General features: G+C 42.5%; 1 protein-coding gene across 2 annotated transcripts in view; it reads left to right on the forward strand.

The window, feature by feature from the left end:
• Nucleotides 1–20974, forward strand: part of LOC124111761 (nuclear pore complex protein Nup155-like) — a 51036-nt gene that overhangs the window by 10551 nt on the left and 19511 nt on the right. Inside the window, exons 11-23 of one of the 2 annotated variants that reach the window (XM_046471563.2) lie at nt 485–582; nt 2320–2472; nt 5529–5629; nt 7849–8013; nt 8760–8870; nt 9850–9912; nt 10332–10455; nt 12403–12501; nt 14893–15046; nt 16496–16562; nt 18004–18116; nt 18786–18859; nt 20378–20511. In XM_046471563.2, the coding sequence (XP_046327519.1) occupies nt 485–582; nt 2320–2472; nt 5529–5629; nt 7849–8013; nt 8760–8870; nt 9850–9912; nt 10332–10455; nt 12403–12501; nt 14893–15046; nt 16496–16562; nt 18004–18116; nt 18786–18859; nt 20378–20511 (1456 nt within the window). The remainder of the gene's footprint in view (nt 1–484; nt 583–2319; nt 2473–5528; nt 5630–7848; nt 8014–8759; nt 8871–9849; nt 9913–10331; nt 10456–12402; nt 12502–14892; nt 15047–16495; nt 16563–18003; nt 18117–18785; nt 18860–20377; nt 20512–20974) is intronic. The other variant, XM_046471564.2, reaches the window with a different exon arrangement.

The following is a 20974-nucleotide window of genomic DNA, read 5'->3' on the forward strand; positions in this document are numbered from 1 at the left end:
GTCTGTGTAAAACTCTCAGTAATAAAAGTGTACATAAATTTTGGGAGCCATGCGTTACCGCGCGTAATAACCGAAGTAGCGCTTTATCGAAGAGCGCAATAGCGAGCGATCACTGTATTTATTTGGTTACATACTAGTTTGAACAAGCAAAACAAAAACAAAAACCTGCCCGCACTACATTTTCAAAAGTCATTGCCTGAGAACGCCCCGTGAAATCCGGGGTAGAATAGGTCTTCATCAACCCATGCTTGCCGTAAAAGGTGACTAACGGAATCAGGTGGTCAGGCTCGCTGACTTTGGTGAAGCATGTCATGATATCAATCACCGGATTGTGTGGCCCAGACTAAATTATTTACAGAATGCGGTCATATAGCTGGAATATTGCTGAGTGAGGCGTAAAACAACAAACCAACAAACAACATTGCCGAAAACCAACTGTTTTCCTTTTTAAGCCTAATGCGGATGTATTGTTGTTGTTGTTCAGAACTGTGGAGAGGTCCAACTTCAAGCAGATAGTTCACCTGGCGGTCGTCACCAAGTCGGAGTCCTACAACATCCACCTCGTTGCAGTCACTCAGTCAGGTAGCCAGCAGCAGGGACTCATGTGATAACAAACAGACAGTTAACTGACAGTGGAGGAGCTGAGTGGTTATAGCGTTCACCCTCCACGCTGAAGGCCCGGGTTTGATTCCCCACATGCATTCAAAGTGTCATGCCCATTTCTGGTGTCCCCTGTCGTGATATTGCGGGAATATTACTAATGTCGCATAAAACCAGACTCACTCACTTTATTGACTGAATGATTTTCTATGTCCTTCACTGGATACAGGGTAGGATTAGGTAGTTAATACCTCCATGTTTGTCAGAATACAGGGTAGGACTAGGTGGTTAATACCTCCATGTTTGTCAGAATATAGGGTAGGACTAGGTGGTTAATACCTCCATGTTTGTCAGAATACAGGGTAGGACTAGGTGGTTAATACATTCCATGTTTGTCAGAATATAGGGTAGGATTAGGTAGTTAATACCTCCATGTTTGTCAGAATACAGGGTAGGACTAGGTGGTTAATACATTCCATGTTTGTCAGAATATAGGGTAGGATTAGGTAGTTAATACCTCCATGTTTGTCAGAATACAGGGTAGGACTAGGTGGTTAATACCTCCATGTTTGTCAGAATATAGGGTAGGACTAGGTGGTTAATACCTCCATGTTTGTCAGAATATAGGGTAGGACTAGGTGGTTAATACCTCCATGTTTGTCAGAATATAGGGTAGGACTAGGTGGTTAATACCTCCATGTTTGTCAGAATACAGGGTAGGACTAGGTGGTTAATACCTCCATGTTTGTCAGAATACAGGGTAGGACTAGGTGGTTAATACCTCCATGTTTGTCAGAATACAGGGTAGGACTAGGTGGTTAATACCTCCATGTTTGTCAGAATATAGGGTAGGACTAGGTGGTTAATACCTCCATGTTTGTCAGAATACAGGGTAGGACTAGGTGGTTAATACCTCCATGTTTGTCAGAATACAGGGTAGGACTAGGTGGTTAATACCTCCATGTTTGCCAGAATATAGGGTAGGACTAGGTGGTTAATACCTCCATGTTTGTCAGAATACAGGGTAGGACTAGGTGGTTAATACCTCCATGTTTGTCAGAGCCAATTAAAATGGGGATTGGTTGGTTACAATGTCTTCATACTCTGGCAAAACTGGTTGTTGTTTTTCAACTGCTGAGTTGATTTGCTTGGAGTTGCATTTTGCTGATATACAGCTGTGCTATGGTGCATTAAATTGGAAAACATTTAATCATTTATCCTCCTTTTAAACATATTAGTACTAAGTCTTGATTTTCATGGGTTGTGAGTATTCAATGCATATGTTTCTTGCAAAAAGAATTATGTGAAAACGAGACCGACATTTGACCACTGTCTGAGCACTACGTCAAATGACATAAATACAGCCTGTGATAGTACTTAATTTGTAACCCGTGAAGATCCGGGGTAGAATAGGTCTTCAGTAACCCATGCTTGTCGTAAAAGGCAACCAATGGGATCGGGTGGTCAGGCTTGTTGACTTGGTTGATGTATGTCATTGTATCCCAATTAAGTTGATGCTCATGATGTCAATCACTGGATTGTCTGGTCCAGAAATGATTATTTACAGACCGTCATATAGCTGGAATATTGCTGAGTACAGCTTTAAACAACAAACAAAACAAACAAAACAACTTAATTTGTGACATTCTCTGACTTTAGCCCCCTCGTCTGAGGCCTGAATCTAGTGAAGTAACAGGCTATCTATATGTGTTCTTCCAGGTGTGCGTCTGTATTTCACAACCAATCAGTTTGGGTCCAGCAAAGGTCGGCCGAGCCTCCTGACCCTGGTGCATGTGCGCCTGCCCCCCGGGTTCTCCGCCTCCTCTACTACACAGAGACCCAGCAACATCCACATGGCCTACCATCACAGAGGTACACACCGGTCATCTTCTTACATTTTTACAAATGGAGCCACTCCAGAATATGTTGCCAACAAAATCCAAGCTTATGTTGACATCATGTTGTATCACGATTGAAATATTTTGACTTGAAAGTTAATCTTTATTATGTCTTTTCTACTTTAGCCTAATATGAAAATATTTATGGGAGAGTTTCTGATGATGCCTTCCAATGATGCCTTCTTGCCGTAAAAGGCGACTATGCTTGTCGTAAGAGGCGACTAACGGGATCGGGTGGTCGGGCTCACTGACTTGGTTGATGCATGTCATCGATCCCAATTGCGTGGATCGATGCTCATGATATTAATCACTGGATTGACTGGTCAAGACTCGATTATTTACAGACCGCGTCACATAGCTGGAATATTGCTGAGTGCGGCGTTAAACAACCAACCAACCAACCAACTAATCATGCCTTCTGTGTGGCTGTTGTGGCTGGCAACGTTTGTTATCCATGTAATTGGACGTTTTTTGGAGTCTAATTTCTGAAAAGTAAACTTACTGATTGACAAGTGTATATGACTTTGACAAGGTACTTGGAAATAGAGTAATTCTTATGACGTCAGTACAATTTTCAGGTCAGAATTCTACCAGCATACAGTGATTGGCAGCTTGTGTCGTTGTACATACTCTTAAACACTGGTATGCCTGGTCCAGACTTGATTCTTAAGTGTGGCATGAAACAACATTCACTCACTCCTGATGTTAGTGGTCTGTGAATCATGCCTCCTTTAGTAAGTACTGACCACTGTTCTGTCTGTGTCCAGACACCCTGATGTTAGTGGTCTGTGAATCACGCCTCCTTTAGTAAGTACTGACCACTGTTCTGTGTGTGTCCAGACACCCTGATGTAAGTGGTCTGTGAATCATGCCTCCTTTAGTAAGTACTGACCACTGTTCTGTGTGTGTCCAGACACCCTGATGTAAGTGGTCTGTGAATCATGCCTCCTTTAGTAAGTACTGACCACTGTTCTGCCTGTGTCCAGACACCCTGATGTAAGTGGTCTGTGAATCACGCCTCCTTTAGTAAGTACTGACCACTGTTCTGCCTGTGTCCAGACACCCTGATGTAAGTGGTCTGTGAATCACGCCTCCTTTAGTAAGTACTGACCACTGTTCTGTCTGTGTCCAGACACCCTGATGTAAGTGGTCTGTGAATCATGCCTCCTTTAGTAAGTACTGACCACTGTTCTGTGTGTGTCCAGACACCCTGATGTAAGTGGTCTGTGAATCATGCCTCCTTTAGTAAGTACTGACCACTGTTCTGCCTGTGTCCAGACACCCTGATGTAAGTGGTCTGTGAATCACGCCTCCTTTAGTAAGTACTGACCACTGTTCTGTGTGTGTCCTGACACCCTGATGTAAGTGGTCTGTGAATCATGCCTCCTTTAGTAAGTACTGACCACTGTTCTGCCTGTGTCCAGACACCCTGATGTAAGTGGTCTGTGAATCATGCCTCCTTTAGTAAGTACTGACCACTGTTCTGTCTGTGTCCAGACACCCTGATGTTAGTTGTCTGTGAATCATGCCTCCTTTAGTAAGTACTGACCACTGTTCTGTGTGTGTCCAGACACCCTGATGTAAGTGGTCTGTGAATCATGCCTCCTTTAGTAAGTACTGACCACTGTTCTGTCTGTGTCCAGACACCCTGATGTTAGTTGTCTGTGAATCATGCCTCCTTTAGTAAGTACTGACCACTGTTCTGTGTGTGTCCTGACACCCTGATGTAAGTGGTCTGTGAATCATGCCTCCTTTAGTAAGTACTGACCACTGTTCTGTCTGTGTCCAGACACCCTGATGTTAGTGGTCTGTGAATCATGCCTCCTTTAGTAAGTACTGACCACTGTTCTGTCTGTGTCCAGACACCCTGATGTAAGTGGTCTGTGAATCATGCCTCCTTTAGTAAGTACTGACCACTGTTCTGCCTGTGTCCAGACACCCTGATGTAAGTGGTCTGTGAATCATGCCTCCTTTAGTAAGTACTGACCACTGTTCTGTGTGTGTCCAGACACCCTGATGTTAGTGGTCTGTGAATCATGCCTCCTTTAGTAAGTACTGACCACTGTTCTGTCTGTGTCCAGACACCCTGATGTTAGTGGTCTGTGAATCATGCCTCCTTTAGTAAGTACTGACCACTGTTCTGTCTGTGTCCAGACACCCTGATGTTAGTGGTCTGTGAATCATGCCTCCTTTAGTAAGTACTGACCACTGTTCTGCCTGTGTCCAGACACCCTGATGTAAGTGGTCTGTGAATCATGCCTCCTTTAGTAAGTACTGACCACTGTTCTGTGTGTGTCCAGACACCCTGATGTAAGTGGTCTGTGAATCATGCCTCCTTTAGTAAGTACTGACCACTGTTCTGTCTGTGTCCAGACACCCAGATGTTAGTTGTCTGTGAATCATGCCTCCTTTAGTAAGTACTGACCACTGTTCTGCCTGTGTCCAGACACCCTGATGTAAGTGGTCTGTGAATCATGCCTCCTTTAGTAAGTACTGACCACTGTTCTGTGTGTGTCCAGACACCCTGATGTTAGTTGTCTGTGAATCACGCCTCCTTTAGCAAGTACTGACCACTGTTCTGTCTGTGTCCAGACACCCAGATGTTAGTGGTCTGTGAATCATGCCTCCTTTAGCAAGTACTGACCACTGTTCTGTCTGTGTCCAGACACCCTGATGTTAGTGGTCTGTGAATCATGCCTCCTTTAGCAAGTACTGACCACTGTTCTGTGTGTGTCCAGACACCCTGATGTAAGTGGTCTGTGAATCATGCCTCCTTTAGTAAGTACTGACCACTGTTCTGCCTGTGTCCAGACACCCTGATGGTAGTGATCTGTGAATCATGCCTCCTTTAGTAAGTACTGACCACTGTTCTGTGTGTGTCCAGACACCCTGATGTAAGTGGTCTGTGAATCATGCCTCCTTTAGTAAGTACTGACCACTGTTCTGTCTGTGTCCAGACACCCTGATGTTAGTGGTCTGTGAATCATGCCTCCTTTAGTAAGTACTGACCACTGTTTTGTGTGTGTCCAGACACCCTGATGTTAGTGGCCCCGCAGAATGACGACAATGACATGTTGTGGGCCATCAGCAGCGATTCCTTCCCTTTCCAGAACCAACTCATGGAAACACAGGTAAGTCCACTGATTTCTCACTCCACTTTAAAGGCATTTGGATCAGATTACGGCTTAAGAAAATATAAGAATTGGTTCTCAGGCAATGTCTTTTGACAATATTGTTTGGGTGGGCTCTGTTTTCTTTTTGTTGTTGTTGGTGTTGTTCAAGCTTGTATGTAAGGCTTAAAAAAATAGAAGAATTGGTTCTAAGGCAATGACTACTGAAAATATAGTGCGGGCAGGCATTGTTTTTTTGTTGTTGCTTGTTCAAACTCGTATGTAATCAAACAGTTGTGTACCATCAACCTGGTAAAGAGCCTCCCTACATAAACAAGCATACAAACTCCTATTGCCGCCATGACCATAACAAGAGATGTGCAGTAAAGCAATGCGCATGTAATGGGAAGTAACTGTGTGCTTTATTTGATCGCATTCTTTTAAAATATCAGGATTTAAAATAAAAAAATTAAAATGGGAATAAAACAAAATGTGTGGAGGACTTTATGATGATGCGGGGAGTGCCTGAGAACCAAGACTATTACTTTTTTAAGCCTTAATGTCATTTCTTGAAGCACATTGCCACAGGTGATACGTCAGCTCATACAGTTCACTGCTATGTCCACTGCTATACTAAAAGGGAACCTGAATGAGTTGCTTGTAATGCATAAGTACTTAGGAAATCATCTTTGATATTTTTTTAGCCTATTAATATTTATGTTTTTAATGGATAGTGTGTCCATGGACTTGGTATCACGTTCTGATAAATGTGCAAAAGAGGTCATCTAGCAGGAACTTTTAGTGAGCTCTATGGATGCAATCCCGACTTGCGAACAAAGCCTATTGCATGACATTCCTAAATGTTAGAGAGCCAGGGTTTTACCTTGACTTTCAAAAGTACCGATCCTTGCAGGCAATATGAGGTTCCTGTGAAGTAATGAAATGGTGTTGTGTACTGTACGGTTTAATAATTACTTCAGAGCCTAGAATGAATCAGTGATCACATGGTCAGTGGTCATGATTGATGGATGAAATGAGATGTCCATAAGTGCTCTTGATGCGCTGTAAGTAAAATGAATATTATTGTGCGTCCTTCAGGATGCAGTATATTCTTTTTCTGCGTCCATAATAAAAGTTTGTGTGCACTGGATGGACATTTGTGCATTGCGTAAAACCCTGGATAGCAGGATTGTGATGTGTGAGTAGTAATGAAGACAGTCACAGCTTCCATCACTTCTGTATGTTAAGGATAAAGCACTCAGGGATGTTTCATGACTCCACGTGGTTACATTCTCAGCCAACCCTGAGGAAGAGATTTTTATCCTACTTTTATCCCACCATCTAAATGCAAGAAATACCAGAGAGAAAGAACACTATGATTCCTTGTAGTGAAACAATGGTTTAGCAGTATGAAAATAATTCAATGACAACGGATGAGAGGAAAGCCACATGCAGCATGCAGACAACTGAAGTCATGTGTAAAATTGACCATCCTTTCATCACCGGCCCTGAGTGTTTACATTTGGGACCAAACCAAAGGAAAGTGATTTATGTCTAAAAGCCCAAAGAAAATCCTAATCAACATTTATTAACAAGTTTATGTTTCCGACAGACTTTCCTTGCAGCTAAGGAAACGGGTGTAAAATATATCTTGCTGATGTGCATGAACTTGAAAAAGAGATTCTTAAAAAGCATTATAATTTATCAGCGCCTCTCTAGGCTGTCAGTTCTCTCACTAGGCTGCAGATACGAAGGTTACAGTTTTGATCCCTCTGAAATATAAGTAACATTTGTTACATGGATTTTGTTCAAATGTGCCATAAATCTTTTGGTCAGGGGGCTGCTAGAGAATATATAGTAAAGAGTCCTGCTAAAAACTGTAGGATGCCTTCAAAAGAGTTTTTTTTAATATATTACAGCTTCAAAAGACAAGGGGAAGACAACAACAACAATACAATAGGCCATTTATATTGTGCATATTTCCACACCACTGAGGGGCATGCTCAAGGCACTATTATTAGCCCGGTCCCTGGGTCAGTGTGCACCCAAGCATCGTTCTCAGCTCCCAGGGGAGTATACAACCCAAGCTGCCTGTTAGGCGCTAGAAGGTTAACAAGCACATTGCCATCTCATCCTACCGGGTCACTGGAGGTTTATTGAGTATAGGTCTAGTCAGTTGCAACCTTGTGTATGTTTAATACAGGAATGAATAACTATGTAGCTCTGTATGATTTCGACAGATGACATTGCCGGTTGACGGTAAGACCTGGGCTATGTGCGAGTCCACCATCCCCCACCTGCCCCTGCCTGCAGCCACAAGGTCGTTGTCATCTCGGCCAGACCCTCCGTCAGTCGTCACACAACACGTAAAGCCCCCACGCAGGTTCATTGTCCTCAGTGCACAGGTGAGATAACAGGATTCACACACAGGTGCAAATGTGAGGACACCACAGTGGCATGTTTGCCTCAGTGTTGAAAAAGCCTTAAAAGATATATATGCAATTACAAAGGAACTTATTTTATTAAATTTACAATATTCGTAATATTAAAAAAACCTAGCTTTTGTAGATAATTTCTCAGTTTTTTTGATAACAGAAAACACCCATTTCTTTTATATTGGAATTGTTGCTTTCTGTGAGAATCTAATGCTTGTAACCATGGTAACCATATTCATTCAACAGAAGCAAGGGCGGTCTGGTAGCCTAGTGGTTGAGGCGTTTTCTCGTCACACCAAAGATCCGGGTACGAATCCCCTCGGGCGGTCGGGTAGCCTAGAGGTTAAAGCGTTTGCTCGTCACGCCGAAGACCCAGGTTTGATTCCCGACATGGGTACAATGTGTGAAGCCCATTCTGGTGTCCCCTGCCATGATATTGCTGGAATATTGCTAAAAGCGGTGTAAAACCATACTCACTCACTCACTCAAATCCCCTCATGGGTACAATGTGTGAAGCCCATTTCTGATGTACCCTGCTGTGATATTGCTTGGATATTGCTAAAAGCAGCGAAAATCCATATTCACTCACTAATCAGAAGCAAGATTCAGAAATCAGCTGTGTTCCATTGTTACGACTTGGAGTCGCAGTTAGTGTAGGGAGAAGAACATGTTTACGGCTGAGTGCTGCTACTGATAGCCATGTTGTTGTGTTCCAGGGAAGTCACATCCTCCAGAAACTGCGGCCAATGGAACAGCTTCAGCAGCTGCTCATCGAGTGCCAGGGGCCAGATGCTGATGAGGTCAAGGGCTTCTTCCGGCTGCATCGGGTAGGTCCTGGGATACTACTCTATCTGTGGGGTTCAGGGAAGTATTCTTGGGTTAGTTCTCTTGGGATGGGTAATGAGCTGTAGTACTGTGGTGGGTCCACAGTAGTTGTCTTGGGATGGGTGAAGAGCTGTTGTACTGTGGTGGGTCCACAGTAGTTGTCTTGGGATGGGTGAAGAGCTGTTGTACTGTGGTGGGTCCACAGTAGTTCTCTTGGGATGGGTGAAGAGCTGTTGTACTGTGGTAGGTCCACAGTAGTTCTCTTGGGATGGGTAAAGAGCTGTTGTCCTGTGGTAGGTCAATGCTAGTTCTCTTGGGATGGGTGAAGAGCTGTTGTCCTATGGTGGGTTTCACGGTAGTTTTCTTGGGATGGGTGAAGAGCTGTTGTCCTGCGGTGGGTCCACAGTAGTTGTCTTGGGATGTGTGAAGAGTGGGTCCATGCTAGTTCTCCCAGGGTAGTTCCACAATTGTTCTTGTGTAGACCTGGGGGTAGATCTCCTGGGGTTAGATCTCCTGGGGTAAGGCCTCGGGGTAGACCTCCTGGGTTAACACTAACAGTGCAACAAACTTGAACGCAATTTTAAACCCCATTTCCCCTCACCTGGGGGTAAGACCTTGGGGTAAGACCTTGGGGTAAGACTGGTGTACTTTTGGTTGTTCTTCAGATTTTCACTCTTGGCTTTATAGACAATCATCATGTTGTTTTTTTTATTTCCTGTTTCAGTGTTTCTGAATATTCAATGTCCAGAAATTTTCCAGATGGATTTGATAGTCATCTTACTCTGACGACTTTGTGAGTCGCGGTTCACCATACCTATCACCGGATTACCTGGTCCAAACTATTTACAGGCCGCCATCATATGGCTGGAATATTGCCGAAACAAAACAGAAAAACTTTGCTTTTATTCAGGTTTGATTTGCTGTCCCGATATATTTACTCAGTGTGTTATTTGTAATATTGAGTTATCTCCCCTGTTTCAGATTGAGCTTGCCTGCGCCACCTGTCTGGCTATAGCGTGCTCTCGACCACTGGCAGACCAGCAGGTATAGCCTTCTACAGCCTTCTGGTAGCAAAACATTAACACTAGTGAATGTGGTATTGCCTGGTAACACAAAACCAGTGTCCATACATAGGTATATTCCTTCTATTGTCATCAGCAAAATCGTCATTGTATATGGTTTCTATAACGCTGGTGAACCAGTCAGATTAAAGAACTCTTAAATGCGGTTGTAAAATCACGAATAACACAAGTATTTCAAGCATAGGTCATCCAAGACACATGGACTGGTGTTTGTTCATTCAGTGTTATTTTTTCATTACAAAGTGTGTCCATCAGATCCTCAAGTCCTGGCCCGGCAAACCGATTAACGATTTCTTATTGCCTTACCCAGAATAATGGATTGTGTGCATTTCTTCACCTGTGTTTCTCAAATCCTGTTTTAATGATTGAACTGCTGTGTAGGTCGGGGACTGGGCGAGGATGGCGTTCTTCATGTACGGCGGGGAAGCTCAGTATAACTTCAGTGTCCCTTCCTTCGGAGGACACATGGCTGCAGCCAACATCGGACCAGCATCCTTCTCTTCTGGTAAATGTTCAAACTTTGTTATATTCGCATGTGCTCTTTATTGGATGATCTGACTCTGAGCATGCTGAGTGTTGAAAAATGGACGCCAGGCATGTTTTATTGTATGTGGTTTAAAAGGTTCTTTTTAGAGTATTACTTTCCTGGATTTACAAAAAATTAAAATGATATGTTTCTTTGTTTCTAGTGATTCTATCTTCAGTATTATTAACTATTTTATGTTAAAGGAAAATAGTTTTGATATCAAAAGGAATGTGTTTGTCACATGTTTACTGATTAATTTCAAGTCATCATAGTTTGAATGTATTTAAATGTCCTTAATGTACATTTAGTTCAAAATGATATCTAGCTATGTGTTTGCTTGCTTTTGTACTTAGATGCTAGATTTTGAAATGTTTGTCTTGCATGGGTACTTCACACACTTTGTATGTTTGTGAATATTTTACATTTATTGTAGACTTCTGACTATGAAGATCCGGGTAGAGAATAAGTCTTCAGCAACCCATGCTTGAGGCGACTGCTTGTCCTAAGAGGCGACCAATGGGATCGGGTGTTGAGACTCGCTGACTTGGTTGATGATGTCATTGTATCCGGATGGGATCAATGCTCATGATGTCAATCACTGGATTGTCTGCTCCAGACTCTATTATTTATAGACCGCTGTCATAGTGCTGGAATATTGCTGAGTGTGGCGTTAAATAACAAACAAACTACTGCACATTGTGTATAATTGTTTTGTCCTATGAGATCAATCAATGATTATAACTGATGTGTTGTCCTGAATTGAACATCAAATTACCTAGTAAGGATAAGAATTTGTGGATGAACTACCTCTTTATTACAATTGAGAGCGAATTTTTGGTGTAGGTTATCAAGCAAGTGATAAACAGAGTGTAGTTGACAAATATACATACAGGTAGGAGACAATGTTTATACAGTAGAGTCGATATCAGATGTAGTTATACTGGAGTGGAGAAGCCTGTTATGTACACACAAGGGTAGTGATGGCAATCATCAGTGAAGTCGGTGACATAAACAAAGGTTGAAGCCAGTAATATAAACAACAGCCAGTAATATAAACAACAGCCAGTAATATAAACAACAGCCAGTAATATAAACAACAGCCAGTAATATAAACAACAACCATTTTGATGTTTAAGTGAGATTTATCACAGTGATAGATTCTGTGCCAAAGACACGGAAGAATTCATGACAGATTTAATTCATTTTTTTGTTGGTTGAAAATTATATCTTGTTGGAAAATGTGAGATGGTCATACTGCTTTATAGATCTTTTGATGCCATCTTCCTGAGGTAAGGGAGTTAACTGACTATAAAAGTCCAGTTTCCACCCTTGCCGAATTTGCTAGGATGGAATTTCTGGGCTTGATTGCAGCGCCACCAGTGGCTATTACGAGTAATGTCCCTTCTACTGACCAATCAGATTCCATCTCTCTTATCATTTTCATTTTCTTCAAACAATATTGTGGCACCCAGTCAAGACAATCTGATCTATAATCAAGATCTATCTTGAAATAAAACAGGTCTTATCCGTCGAAATGCATAGAATCACTTGAGCACATTGATTAAAAACATGTAAAGATTTGGAAAATATCTGTCAATGCCCAGCTAACGGGTACACATTTTGCAAATCCTGCAGTCCACAGAAATCTGCACGTTCAAGTCTGCAAACCGGATGTATAATTCATTGTTCGGTTTTATTTTGATGCATTGACTCGTCCAGCCAAAATGAAACTCCGGAATTCCAGCCAAGTTTGGAAAGGGTGGAAACTGGACCTATAAAGTCAGTTAATTCCCTTGCCTCGGGAAGATGATATCCCTTAAAGATTTGAAGTTTCTTTCCGGCTTGCTATACTTCCCACATCAGTGAATCAAGGGAGGTAATACTAACACGCTGTGTCTGCGCTCACCTCCCCCGCTTTGTTCTCAGGTCCTATGGGGTCAGTGCCTGCCTCTCTCAGTAGCACTGTAATCTACAGTCCCACCTCCCATGGGACCAGTTTTGCTCCTTTTGCCACCCCTATGCCAGGTGAGACAGAGTTACCCCCCTTTAACACGGCTCTGACATTGATTCTATTACTAACTTTTACTAACTGTTTATTTTTAGTTGAAGGTTTGTAATTGTTTCTTTTTTAGGATTTCTTTTTATTTGAAGTAGGATTTTGTAGTGAAAACTTAATAATTAATATGTTTTATGTTGTTTTACAAGTTATAGTCAGTTGTGCACTGTATGATGTGTTTTTGTTTCTCGACTTGTGCTGAAACTGTACACTATCTTTAGTGCACTGTATTTTACTTTAAGCTGCATGGACGTATTCTGATTTTGATATAGCAAAGGAAAAACAAAAGCTGTTGTATTTTTAGATTCTTTTGTTGATTTCAAAAGCATCATCCTTATGTACAAATAATCCAGGGTGTGGTCGGGTAGCCTAGTGGTTAAAGCGTTCGCTTGTCACGCCGAAGACCGGGTTCTATTCCCGACATGGGTACAATGTGTGTAGCCCATTTCTGGTCTCCTCCGCTGTGATATTGCTGGAATATTTTGCTAAAAGCGGCGTAAAACCATACTCACTTCCTTACCCCCCATAAACTTAGACCGTACTAGTGTTTGCAATGGTGTTTGGTGTTTCAGTGATGCAGTTTGATGACAATCACTTGTGTCTCTGTGATGTGCTTCTCTCTATGTTCTGTTGGTGGTAGCTGCACTCTGTTCAAGCACTGTTGTCACTATTGTATCTGTATCACATGAATTGTCAGCCATCTTACACTGATGTTTTCTGTCACTACTGTTAACCTCTATTCCTATATTTGAACCAGGGATCAGAAGGTCAGGCTTGATGCATTTCATCGTATCCCAAATGGGTAGATTAATGCTTGTGATGTCAATCACTGGATTGTTTGGTCCAGACTTGATTATTTACAGACCACTGTCATCAAGCTGTAATATGGCTGAATGTGGTGTTAAACAAAAAACAACAACATTTGAACCGATTCAGGAGTTTGGAACTTGTACTGGGACAAGTAAACAGTAAAATATTAATTTGTGATTATTTGTGTCCAGATTAACTGAACATGGTGTTTTTATCACAAAATTGGTCTGTTACAGCCCACGATTTATTTCAGTTTTGGTATCAGTGACTTTTCCTACCACAAACAATGAATTCATCCTTTGCTAGGTCTTACCCATATGAAAACCATATGTTTTTGAGTGGCCAATGCAAACGGGCATGACAAGTAATTCTTTCGATATGCGGTGCAGTTGGCTATATGGTGATGAAACAATCAAAGAGCCTGTCATAAAGCATGATCGACATCATAACCAGGAACAAAACAATACACTGCTGTCTGCTGGATTGGTCATACTTGTGATGGTCACACTTTTTGGAGCTATATTTAGTACTTTTTACGAATAGTTTGTCAAAATTGTCAAAAGGTCTGCTAAATGTTTAGGCCGTCAACAAACAACTGAAGCTGATACTTGTAGTTTTGTTTTTCCGGTGATCTCACGTAGACAGTTGGGCAAGTTGGGCATTGATTTCCACACCCTTGTGATTATGTCTGCCTGCAGCATTAGCAGGACACATGTGACCTGGGCCCACTTGCACAAAGCGATCTTAGTGCTAAGACTATCGTAAGCCTGTGTTAAAGTGTGGGAGTTACGATCATCTTAGCGCTAAGATCCCTTTGTGCAAGTGGGCCCTGGTCGTATTAGGTGCTGCAATTCACTGTGTGAATAGAGCTCATCTGACCTGATCATTAACTACCAAAGACTGACTTTAACCTGCGTCACTGTGGACTATGCTTGTCGTAAAAGGCGACTAACAGGGTCGGGTGGTCAGGCTCGCTGACTTGGTTGATGCATGTCATCGTATCCCAATTGCTTGGATTGATGCTCATGATGTCAATCACTGGATAGTCTGGTCCAGACTCGATTATTTACAGACCGCCGTCACATAGCTGGATTATTGCTGAGTGCGGCGTTAAACAACAAACCCAACAAACAATCTTTCTACCCATAATGAAGTCACTATGGGCCAAAATAATGCTGATGCGATGTTAAAGTTAAGTTTTAACTCACTTTCTCCTATGTTAAGCTGACATGACTTTTTATTGCTGTGTGTTGTTCAAAGCAATTTTAAACACCCAACTGACTCCCATGATTTGAAGGATTCGAAAGAGTGTTACTAGTCTGTACTGTCAGACTTATACCTAAGTGTGCTTTAGTGTAGGTCTACCTCCTGATGTAGATGATTAACTCCGATATGATCGAATAAGCTTGAAAACCTCATGATATTTCTGTGTTGATCAATAGTCATAGGCCAAAGATTAGGAATACTCATGCAGAATTTTTCCGTAAAAGAGATATGATGACATTTGACCATACATGGTTGTGAGCTGATCTATCTGAGGGTGTACACAGGTATGCAGCCTGCCCACATGTCGACACCAGCTCCACACAGCTTCCAGCAGCCCTTCTACCAACCAGGACTTACCTCCCTTGGCAGCCACTCCCAGGAAGTCATATACTCCGGCAAACATAATGGCATCTGTATTTACCTCAGCAGAATCCTCAGGTACAGTGTTGTTTGAACCTTGTCTCAGCCCTGCGGGGTCTGCAGCAGATTAGGTCCCCAGTACTGGTTACTATAAGGGTCTTCCATAAACTGCCAGACGAAGGAGACCAAGGTCTTCTGCAAATGGTAATGCCCTGAAAAATAGCGTTACCTTTAGTATACCTAAAATGGCTAGAATATATCGAATAAACAACAACATCGATTTTTGAAACATTTATTGCAATCAGCATACAACGAATGTCACTGACCCACTTTTACAAATATGGAAATATCGTAGAACAAACCAGACAACGTCACTATTGAACATCAATAAGACGTCACCTAACCTTGGGAGTGATAATGGCCCGTCATCAAGCAATTATGGGGATTATAGTGGCCCGGTCATTTCAGATAACATGCGGACGGTTTAATAATTCTATCAATTTTAGCTATAATTAGTTTTAAGAGGGGCAGTGGGTTAGCCTTGTGGTTAAGGTGTTCGCTCACCACGTTGAAGGTCCAGGCTCAGGTAGAATGTGTGAATGCCATGATATTGATGGAATATTCCTAAGAGGGGCGTGAAAACCCCCCAACCCACTTGGATAAATAACCCAGATGAAGCCTGGTGTTGCCCGCCATGATGTTGAATATGATAGCTAGGGCTCACAGCAGAGTAAACCTTACTCTCTCGTAATTAGAACTGGCTAATATGTGTGTGGATGGTGAGAACGTGCGATTCACCCACTCCTCACCATACTGCAGCTTCAAGCTGATGCCGACTGTTTTTGGCGTTTCCCTTCATGGGGCCATTGAACATTTGAAAAAAAGGCCAAGACAGTTCTTTAAAAATATTTTGATTTGCGTGTGTTGTGATATGTTTATTTAGCAAGGTTCAACTTGCCAACTATTATTTCAGAAAGGTTGGGATCCCACATGCATAAGGTGTGAGATTGTGGGTTAGAATTTGTCCCTAACTACCTATACTGGGTGAAATGGGCAATGTAATAGTGGTTAGGCTTGATGACTTGCTTATGTAAACAGCGGGTGTCGCTCACAAAATCAATCAACCTGTGAAGATCCGAGTTAGAGTAGGTCTTCACAACCCATGCTTGCTGTAACAGGCAATAATGCTCTTCGTAAGAAGCGACTGAAGAGATCGGGTGGTCAGGCTCATTGATTTGGTTGATGCATGTCATTGTATCGATCGATGCTCATGGTATCAATCACTGGCTTATGTGATCCAGATTTGATTATTTCAGACAGCCATCATTATTTTACAAAATAAGAACACACGCACACTATTATGTTTGAAGTCCATTCTTGGCATCTTCTTGTAATATGGATGGAGTATTTTATTAATTGGTGTGAGACCTTATTCATAAAGTTGGGATTGTCAGATTGGTAAATTACATTTAATCTGTAGACTGTGTAGAAGATGGATGTTGAGAATGATGATGTACACTGTTGCAGGCCCTTCTGGGATTCCCAAGTGACGACGGAGTTCCCCTGTCAGACACCTCAAGGGATGGTCACCTACGTGAGTTGTCATGTTTACATGGATATCTTCCTACTTCATGGACATGTGCAAAGATAACCATCATAACCTTCCCTTGTAATGTTGTCTCAGATAACACTGTGTACTGTATTCGCTGTAATAAGCCGTGTTAAGCTTATGAAAATGATGATGCGGTGGGCTTATTAAAGCCATTCAGAAAGTGTTTGTTGACATAATATTTCAGTCTTAAAATTGCAGCAGCAATATGTTCCCTTTGTTGCCCAAATAGTACAACACAACTGTCTGATTTTTCAACATTATGATCTGCAGCACCTTCTGTAACATATATAGATATGAGCCAGGAACATGCAGCCTGTAACATATGTAGATATGAGCCAGGAACATGCAGCCTGTAACATATGTAGATATGACACAGGCACATGCAGCCTGTAACATATGTAGATATGACCCAGGAACATGCAGCCTGTAACATATGTAGATATGACCCAGGAACATGCAGCCTGTAACATATGTAGATATGACACAGGAACATGCAGCCTGTAACATATGTAGATATGACACAGGAACATGCAGCCTGTAACATATGTAGATATGACACAGGAACATGCAGCCTGTAACATATGTAGATATGACACAGGAACATGCAGCCTGTAACATATGTATATATGACCCAGGAACATGCAGCCTGTAACATATGTAGATATGACACAGGAACATGCAGCCTGTAACATATGTAGATATGACCCAGGAACATGCAGCCTGTAACATATGTAGATATGACCGAGGAACATGCAGCCTGTAACATATGTAGATATGACCCAGGAACATGCAGCCTGTAACATATGTAGATATGACACAGGAACATGCAGCCTGTAACATATGTAGATATGACACAGGAACATGCAGCCTGTAACAAATGTAGATATGACCCAGGAACATGCAGCCTGTAACATATGTAGATATGACCCAGGAACATGCAGCCTGTAACATATGTAGATATGACACAGGAACATGCAGCCTGTAACATATATAGATATGACCCTGGAACATGCAGCCTGTAACATATATAGATATGACCCAGGAACATGCAGCCTGTAACATATGTAGATATGACCCAGGAACATGCAGCCTGTAACATATGTAGGTATGACCCAGGAACATGCAGCCTGTAACATATGTAGAGATGACACAGGAACATGCAGCCTGTAACATATGTAGATATGACCGAGGAACATGCAGCCTGTAACATATGTAGATATGACACAGGAACATGCAGCCTGTAACATATGTAGATATGACCCAGGAACATGCAGCCTGTAACATATGTAGATATGACCGAGGAACATGCAGCCTGTAACATATGTAGATATGACACAGGAACATGCAGCCTGTAACATATGTAGATATGACACAGGAACATGCAGCCTGTCATGTAAACTCATCGTCTATGTTGTGAACGCAGTTGACCAGCAGCTACAGCAGCGACAACATCACCACCACTCTGGAGCTTGTGCGGGACCTCCTCGACTTCATGGACTTCAACTCCAGGTTCGACTCCGGCGGCCCGATAGATAGGTAGGTGGTCAAAAAGTTAGGAAGGGGGTCCAGTAGATAGGCAGGCGGTCAGGTAAATAAGCAAGGGATTTGGTAGATACCATATTTTCTTGAGTATAGTGCGCACCCAAGTTTAATGACGCAGCCCCCTCTACCGGATTTGGTATTTTGAAAGAATATTTTGATGCTGTTGACTGGCATGAGGCAGGACTCACTCATGCTATCAATCACTGGTTTGATGGACCAGACTTGATGACACACAAACTGTTTGATACTGTTGACTGGCATGAGGCAGGACTCACTCATGCTATCAATCACTGGTTTGATGGACCAGACTTGATGACACACAAACTGTTTGATACTGTTGACTGGCATGAGGCAGGACTCACTCATGCTATCAATCACTGGTTTGATGGACCAGACTTGATGACACACAAACTGTTTGATACTGTTGACTGGCATGAGGCAGCACTCACTCATGCTATCAATCACTGGTTTGATGGACCAGACTTGATGACACACAAACTGTTTGATACTGTTGACTGGCATGAGGCAGGACTCACTCATGCTATCAATCACTGGTTTGATGGACCAGACTTGATGACACACACACTGCCTGATACTGTTGACTGGCATGAGGCAGCACCCACTCAGTACAGCGGTGTGACATCGTGTGATGTTTGTTTGCAGCATGATGCCGATGATGCAGTTTCAGTCTCGTATGGTGGGGCCACTGGATGAGCAGACAAAGAAGAAACTGCAAGGTAATATACTGACGTGTTGTGACTGACACATTAATTGGCCAGTTTATCTATCCCATGACATTTACTGCAGAGTTTGGCCCCCAGCAATGACAGGATCCAATGTTGCTGACAACATCGTTTATTCACTGTATGTAATGCTTCAAGGGAAATTTAGGTCATGGGTCGAACCCTGAAGATCCAGGATTGAATAGGTCTTCAGCAACCCATGCTTGCCGTAAAAGGTGACTGCTTGTCATGAGAGGCGACTAACATGATCGGGTGGTCCGCCTCGCTGACTTGGTTGATGCATATCATCGATCTCAATTGCATGGATAGATGCTCATGATGTCAATCACTGGATTGTCTGGTCCAGACTCTTTTATTTACAGACTGCCATCATACAGCTGGAATATTGCTGAGTGCACTGTTAAACAACAAACAAAACAAATAGTTCATGGGTCAATATTTGATAATTTTCCAAGAGTTTGAAATTATTGTTGTTTACCAGTTCAGGGATCCACTGATGATGGGTTTGAATACAACATTTGCCCCCAAAATGATGCTTGGCCCTTCATATCTGTGCTTGTGGGTTTCACATCTATAGCCTATGTACCCTCCTGACTCTCATACACCTGTGAGCATATTCCAGATTAGAATATGTCCCCATCAACCTTTGCTGGTCGTAGGAGGCCACTTTATGTATTGGATGGTCATGATCCTTGACTCGGTGGATTGTGTGTTTATCCCAAGGGCATAGAGCGTTGTTCATATTACCAAAGACTGGATTGTCTGGTCCAGACTCGATTATTTACAGGCTGCTGTCATGTATCTGGAATATTCCTGGATTTTAGCCATGATAACACACACTTCCAACATAAAGCTGAAAACTACTGCTCCAACTCCTTACCTTGTTAACTATGCTGGGCATGATTTGACTCTTTAAAACATGCACCAGTACAATCTATTATTGAAAAATGCAACCTAATATTTTTTGTCTTCACACACCAATTATATGTGTCTGACTAGCCCTTAACTGTTCACACAACATCGATCTTTGATCTTTTTAGCTCCATTTTATTCACGATACTATATCACTAATCCCTGTGTTACAAGTAATTTATCATGCTTTCAAACTGTGGGTACTTCAAGATTATGTGCACATGTTCCTATAATGGGAATGTGTCATTAACTTATGTGTCAATGGCAGCAGACCGGCCTGTTTCAACTTTGACAAATTTATGGGACCGGGGTGCAACCTGGTTTTGTCCGGTGCAATTAGGTTTTCATGTCAATATGCACCTGGTGCAAGTTAAATCCTGTTCCTTAAATGGGGCCCTGCTATGTGAATGGGGTAGGTCAGGTAGCCTAGTGGTTACAGCGTTCGCTCGTCACGGTCACGCTGAAGACCCGGGTTCGATTCCCGACATGGGTACAATGTGTGAAGCCCATTTCTGGTGTCCCCCGCCTTGCTGGAATATTGCTAAAAGCGTCGTAAAGCCAAACTCACTCACTCACTATGTGAATGTTCCTCTGATCCAGCGGAGGCCCAGAGGCAGGAGAAGATCTCCCTCCAGCACATCCAGGACGTGCTGCACCGTGTAGAGGAGGTCCTGGGGCTGTGGAAGGTCCTGTTTGATCACCAGTTCCATGTCATCGCCTCCGGGCTCACCAAGGTGGGAACAACTCTCTCATACATCTGCTAGAATGTTCAATGCCATGTTAGGTCCTGCCAAATTATCCTATAACTTCTTAACATGTGAAGCACATTTTTAGTGTCCCCTGCTGTGATATAACTTGAATATTGCTAAAAGCATCATAACTCAGGTGAAAGAGATGTCTTTCCAGTGAAGTCTTAAGACAATTCCCTGTGTGTCTCCATCTTGCCTTGGGACGGCCTCTCTGGTCTAGTCGTAGAGCATCTGCCCAGAGAGCGGAAGGTCCTGAGTTCGATCTCTGGCCGCGTCATACCAAAGGACGTTAAAAGATGGTACTTATTGTTACCCTGTCTGGCGCTCATCATTAAAGGGCTAAAACAATAACTGGTCATCTCTGAGTCAAAATACTGTGTCTGAGGTATTCATATTAGATTGTGGCATGGTATCTCTGTGGGCTAGCACTATAAATCGGCCTGAGTCT

The sequence above is a fragment of the Haliotis rufescens genome, unplaced genomic scaffold (genome assembly GCF_023055435.1).
Source record: "Haliotis rufescens isolate VD_foot unplaced genomic scaffold, xgHalRufe1.0.p SCAF_2, whole genome shotgun sequence".
Taxonomy (NCBI): Eukaryota; Metazoa; Mollusca; class Gastropoda; order Lepetellida; family Haliotidae; genus Haliotis; species Haliotis rufescens.